At 40.5% G+C, this 6890-nt stretch overlaps 1 protein-coding gene and 1 pseudogene across 1 annotated transcript in view; one reads left to right on the top strand and one right to left on the bottom strand.

Moving 5' to 3' along the window:
- The window catches only part of LOC138006768 (3'-5' exoribonuclease 1-like), a 16337-nt gene extending 11208 nt beyond the window's left edge, over positions 1-5129 (top strand). Inside the window, exon 5 of the mRNA XM_068853282.1 lies at positions 2671-5129. Coding sequence (XP_068709383.1) covers positions 2671-2956 — 286 coding nt within the window. The 3' untranslated portion in view covers positions 2957-5129. The remainder of the gene's footprint in view (positions 1-2670) is intronic.
- A 67-nt stretch (positions 5130-5196) lies between these two features.
- On the bottom strand, positions 5197-6318 carry LOC138005062 (uncharacterized; annotated as a pseudogene).
- Positions 6319-6890: the final 572 nt, after the last annotated feature.

The raw sequence follows: 6890 nt of genomic DNA, 5'->3' as shown, positions 1-6890 counted from the left end.
TCCAGATAACCTGCAAGGAGATGTCACTTTATATTATAAACACCTACAGAAGCCCTTCAAAGCTTTTTATTTACGGTGGAGGTCAGATATTTTCACAGGAGGGTACGACGCAGGGGGATCCCTTGGCCATGCCCTGGTACTCGGTTAATACATCAATCATGATCCAGAGCTTAAGGACAAGCACACCAGGGGTTAAACAAGTATGGCTAGCCGACGACTCGGCAGGGGCTGGACAAATTGTGCAGTTGCATGACTGGTACAATCACCTGAGTCAGGAAGGAAAGAAGTATGGTTATCTTGTGAATGGATCAAAGAGCTGGCTGATTGTCAAGTCGGACGTACTTGTAGATGAGGCAAAGAGGGTGTTTGGAGATAAGGTCAATATTACATCTCAGGGTCAGCGCCACTTGGGGGCTGTCATTGGATCTCAAGAGTTCAAAGATCAATATTGCCGGGAAAAGGTCCTTAGATGGAAAGGAGAACTCGAAGCACTATCTCAGATAGCAAGGAGCCAGCCTCATGCAGCCTACATTGTTTTCACGAGGGGTTATAAATCCAAGTTTACCTATTTCATGCGCATAATAGAGTCGTTTCAAGATTACGTTGACCCAATCCAAGAGGCGATCGACGACTTACTTCTACCAACATTATTCGGTCAAACGGAGCCCCTCCCTAGTGATCTGCGTCAGCTCGTCACCCTGTCACCAGCTAAAGGAGGGCTAGGCATACCTGATTTACGGTTTGAAGCTCCACAGCAGTTTGCTGCTTCCACGTCAATAACAGCATCGCACGTAGATTCCATTACCACTCAGAGTATGTTCATGGTGGCAGGCGAGAATTCCATAGAGGAGTTAAAAAGACAACATCAAGCCTTGAAAACTGTGTCGGTGAAATCGAGAATGGAAAGTATTGATTCCGCTCTACCCTTGGATCTGCTGCGATCAGTTAACCAATTGAGAGACAAGGGTGCGAGCTCATGGCTTACCGCAGTACCTATTGTCGATCAAGGTTTAGCGCTGAATAAACAAGAATTCAGAGACTCTCTGCGTTTAAGGTATAACATGCCTCTGTCCGACTTACCAAGCAATTTTGCTTGTGGTCAGAAGTACACCGTCTGCCATGCTCTGTCATGCAAAAAGGGAGGGTTGGTGGCGCAGAGACTCGATGGTGTTCGCAACCTACTCACCTCACTTGTTGGTAAGGTTTGCAGCAACGTTGAAGTCGAACCACAACTACAACCTCTTGATAATGAGCGATTCAATCTTAGAAGCGCCGTAACAAGCCCGGAGGCAAGACTGGATTTCAAGGCAGGGGGCTTTTGGTCTCGTGGAGTTACAGCATTTTTTGATGTCAGAGTAACGCATGTTAACTCCAAGTGTAACCAGGGAAAAACAACATCCACAATCTTTAAGGAGCAGGAGGAGGAGAAAAAGCGGAAGTACCAACAGAGGGTACTGGACGTTGAAATGGGATCTTTTACTCCCCTAGTCTTTGGAACCAACGGCGGGATGGGAGTCGACTGCAACTGCTTTCTCAAGCGCTTAGCCGAGAAGCTCTCAGAAAAGAATGAGGAACCGTATCACACTACAATTAGTTGGATTAGAACATTGCTTTCTTTTGAGATTTTAAGGTCGGTACACACATGCGTAAGAGGTTCCAGGACACCCTTCCACAAAATCCCACAAGGGGATTTCATTGATGATTGCCGCTTAAACGCTATTAGTATTTTAGGATCTTTGTAATATTCTTGGTTTCACTTTTAATCGAAATGAATTGTATTTTATTTTATTTATCTTTTGGTTAAAGATGTTGTCGTTAGATACTAGGTTTTATAAAAATTATTTGACTATGCCCCTTTTTATAAAAACATTCTTTGTAAATATTTACTTTTATTCTTATCTACATAATTCTATTATCTAGTTTTTAATTCATTGTCATTGTAAAGCAGTTTTTAACCTTCGAATTATCGCTATATAAAATAAAGGTGTTATTTATTTATTTATTTTATTATTATTATTATTATTATTATTGTTATTATTATTGTTATTATTATTATTATTATTATTATTATTATTATTATTATTATTATTATTATTATTGTCGCTCACTCGACCGCTTGTTCCTTTATCTGATCACGGTAATTTGTCCAAATATATCCCATATTTTCCCCGTTTCATGTTTTACTAAATTAAATCGACTTCAGTATGTAAATCTTGCAAGGAACTTTTCCCAAGGTACAACCATTTTACAAACAACAGTGATATGAAACAATGTGAGTTTGCGGTACTTTCTCAAAGGACACTTTCCTCGTGCCCCAACCGTAGCGCTCCAGCCACTTAAATAGGAAATCTTTAAGTATTCCAATTCGTACGCATTTTAGTGGATAGAGCAGCTTATGAAATTTAGCTGAGAAGTTATTACAAAAACGTTGCCTACCGTAGATAGCTGAGGAGGAATCGCTTACCCGTTTTGTTCAGTCCACTGACACATAACCAACGTGGTCATGTGGCTGAGTCACTATTTTGTAAAAGGCAACTTCATGTGATCGAAACGTCCACTGGGAGAAATTCATCTATGTAACACAAATCTGGAAACCCTAGCTCCAATTATAGTAATCTTCATGTATGAAAGGTTTTTGATTATTAAGTCGCAGCTTGTTTTACTTTCTAGTCCGTGGGACATGAGTCGCTTTTTCTTGATCCAGTGCAATCTCTGTTTAATCCCTGTGCCCAAGTATGCCAGGAAATGGATCAATCTTAGAAAATTGTACAGAAATTTTTACAAAACGCAAGGAGGAACTCTCCAGGACATGGTAAACAATCTTGGTATGACTTTTGAAGGAAGGCCGCATAGCGGTATGGATGATGCTCGGAATATTGCCAGAATTTTACAACAAATGGTGCAAGATGGCTGTGAAATCACGTTTAACGAACACCTTGAAAGAAAGAAGACCTAAGGACCATAGCATACTCAGTGAAATATCATAAGTTATTAAAGTAAGCTTCTGTTAAATGAAGAGATTTATATTTCAGTTGTGAAAAAATAATTCTATTCATTTTTCCAACTATTTAACATCTCCTTTACAACAATTTCGAGATTGCAGCTCTTCGAAATGTCGTGTCAAAAATTGCGCTCTTTTTTTCTAAGTCGATTTTTCGGTTTACAACGGAAAGCACACGATAACATCCACTGAAACCTCACGCGCTTTTTGCTTACATTTTACGCAATGTATATTGGGAGAGTACTGGAAGGGAACTCCAGGGAATTAGATGCGTAGGAACAAAACATAGACATTCAGTTCAGCGACAGGAGGGGGTGGGGATTGGGCAAAATCTTGGGCAAAAAATTGCTAATTCTAAAATTTCGTGTTTTTCTACGTTGATGCGCAACGGAAAACACAATATTCACTCCCGATCCTTTACGGGAACGAGTACTGTACAGGGTACAGTAAACACCCACATATAAGAACCTAGATTTTTCCAAGTTAGGCTAAATAGGTTCTGATAAAAATGGTATTTACAGTAGTTTTCTAATTGGTTCTTATTTTCACAAAAGAATCTCTTCTATATTGTACATTTGTACATATGGTATCTGATTTCCTCTGATGAAGATGTTGACACCTTTTTCAATCATGACCATGAAAAAGAAGTTTTAAACAAGATCTGTGCAGTTTAAAATTTGTTTCAGACGCGTGAAATTTCAAGGTCCTTTTTTAACATAGGAACCCGATTAAAAACGTTTATCCTTTTGTTGAGCCTCTCGTGCTTTCTTTGATTTCATCTTCAAACTTATTTCGAACTAGGAAATCAGTTTACTTTCACCAAATAGGGAGAAGTGGTTTGAGTGGATGTTATGATTATAATGTTGTCCGTTTACAAAACCCCAATGTGGACAGATAGTCCAAAAATTCAAGTAATTAGAGGCACTTGGATTTGCCATAACTTCAACATCACTTGTGTCAAGGAATACAAACAACGTCACAAAGTGTCCCCAAATGCTACTCCTCAAGAAAGGAAAAACTGCTGCATTTACTTTGACCTAAAAAAATCGCTTTCCTTTACTCAAATCTTATTGTTAGAAATAGGTGGGGAATGCTTAGACTTGAAGGGACACTTTGTGTTGTATATCAAAATTGGGCTTGCGTCTAATTTCTTGCATTTCTGGACATAAGTGAGAATATGGAAGGTGTCACTGCACCCAGTGACAATCAATCTCGTCTCCGCAGCCCTCTTTCCTTTTTCATAGCACCGAGAACGCGGACTCTGGCCACTTCCAAGCCAGGAAGTCCGCAAATCACGGACTTTCGGCTCGTCTACGCACGCTCAGAAATTTGAAACAACAAGGGTTGTCAACGGTTCCAAAACTGGACCTTCACTACGAGTGCGCATAAATTTGAAGCGGCCTGAGTCCGGGTTCTTGGTTCTGACCATCAAAAGAAAAGTGGACTCTGGGGACGAGATTGGTGACAATCAGACATAAACAATGCCACCACGCTCCTTAGAACTGTGATGATGGCAGCCTGCTATACCTGACACCTTTTTGCATCTTACAAAAAGAAAATGAACACACCCTTGCCTTTTTGGGCTAATAGGTTATCATATAAAAGGACTCTGCGACAAATTTAGATCACCCCTGATAAAGGCACTAAACAGGAGCGTCAAAACGTTAGGTCTTCGAATTGTTACTTTTCAGTTAAATTCGTAATTCTCCAGAAAAGGGTTACATCCAACTATGGGCGCTTTCCATTTGACATGCAGAACTAACCGGCCAGAGTGACCTGGCATTTGGAAGGACTAACTCTACAACGCCTTCAAATTAACGCACTTCGAGGATGCTATATACTCCTCCGGAAGATTGCGAGGGATCATGGTGCAAGTGTTCCTTCAGAACCGTTGCATTTCTTTGCAAACTGACGGGTGCACCGGCCAGTTCTGACAAAAGGAAAGCGTTCCATGTCAAATGTACATTCCGAGCTTTGAATTCCTGGTGCTGTTTGTTAACACTTGGTTAATAAGGCAAAAGACATGAAAGGCTATAGATGACTCTCAATTCATTTTTAATAGTGAGGTTTTTTTTTTTTTTAAGAATTATTTCTTTCTTGATGTTCTTTCCACTCAACTTGCTTTTAATTGTACAAACACATACGATGACTCCATGCACGAAAAGGAGAATAAATTTTTATTTTTTTTTCTGTACACTTATATACGTTCTTTCATTTGTTCATTCGTTTGTGGGTTTAGGGAGCTTCATGTGTTTTCGGGTCAACGTACGCCTCGCCCTCATCAAACTTTTCGGTATCTGAAAGATTAGGTGATGAAATGGTCCGCTCACTGATTTCGTCAGCAAGTTTCAAAAGCTCCGTGTCATTTTGATCTTCGTTTTCTTCGCTATCGCCAAAAGGAAGCGCGACCGCTTGATCTTCTGAAAAGTCCTGTTTTGTCGGGTAAGTTACAGGAACCCGCAAAGCGGATTCGCTTTTTTCTTTCGGTGCTTTCAGCAAAGTACCATCTTCTCCAGGATTCTCTGTTTCTGTGTGCTCTTCATTATGGTCTATTTCATCCTCAGAGTCATCGGACAGATCTTCCCATTTCTTCATGTTCACTCTGTCACTGTTCTCTGAGGATGTGCTGTTCAAATCCATCGGGAGGAAGGACCTTTTGATGACGAGCTCACCGGGTGTGGGTGCTCTGGACATCCTCTCTTGCGCTGATATCCCGCGAGTATGGGATCGAATCCTCTCGAGGACTCACTCGTTGCGCGTGATACCGCTCTTGAACCCAGTTTTGTGGCTTGTAATGAGACGCGTGAGGTGGGACGTTCTTTTGTCTCACTGGTCAAGAGACGTTTGTAGTCAGTTTTGTACTCTGCTGCCTTGTCGTCTTCCAGCTGAGGATGTGAGCAACGATAGCATTTCTCTGACACAATCCTTTAACTTCCTGTCTGATAGCTTCAGCCATTTCTAGTTCACCGGTCAATTCAGACTGGTCGGATGCACATCATTAAGACCCATAGAATTCCTTTTAAATATCGACACAGTTGATAAACCCATTTCATACATTTTGCTGTAAAAGGAGTCGAGAATTACGCTCGTTTATACCTGGACATCTTTACATTGGGGCTCTTTGCAACAAGCTTAAGTCGAAATAATTCGGGGATCATTGGTGATTCGGAATCTCGAGGAAACGCGCGCGCACAAACGGTAACACGCGGTGCTTGCGCAGAACATCCATATACATATCCATATCCATATCCATGTCGACTTGTGATCCGGAGAGCTCAGTCGCTCAACGGCTACTACTAAACCTGATTGAACGACATCTTTGAATCAGGATTTCAATCTTTAGAATCTTTATTGTTTTGTTTCACTATAAAACCTTAAAATGCAAATGTTATAATAACTGACACGCAATTATAGATTCAGACAATGGATCAGAAGACTTTCATAGCGAAAGCGATCTTTATTATCCCGAATTAAGTTAATAACATACTTCACGATCGATAAAGAAAACTTTGGAAACACAAACAGTAGTAAAGAAGTGTCAACAATTCAAGAGTTTATTGAAGCTCAAAGGCCTGAAACTAACTACCAAAAAAAAAACCCGGATGTGACATCAATGCTTGGAAAAGATTTTGGCTCTCAATAGGAGAGGTACGAGAGCTACTCAAGTTGTTTAAGGCCTAGGTGTAAAAGACGTCCGGAAAATATGTTTGATCGGCTATATCTCTCACTAGATATCCTGGAACAAGGTGAAACCTACTTTGAAGATAAATAATGTTGTCCTCTTCTGCCTTAACATATAATATTGATCACCTGACGAGTCACGTGATCAAAATTTCACAATATCGTAAATCAGCGAATCGGCGGCGAAGTTCATTGCTACAGATAAATT

Source organism: Montipora foliosa, chromosome 6 (genome assembly GCF_036669935.1).
Source record: "Montipora foliosa isolate CH-2021 chromosome 6, ASM3666993v2, whole genome shotgun sequence".
NCBI classification, from domain to species: Eukaryota; Metazoa; Cnidaria; class Anthozoa; order Scleractinia; family Acroporidae; genus Montipora; species Montipora foliosa.
This window is presented reverse-complemented; position numbering and strand designations above follow the sequence as displayed.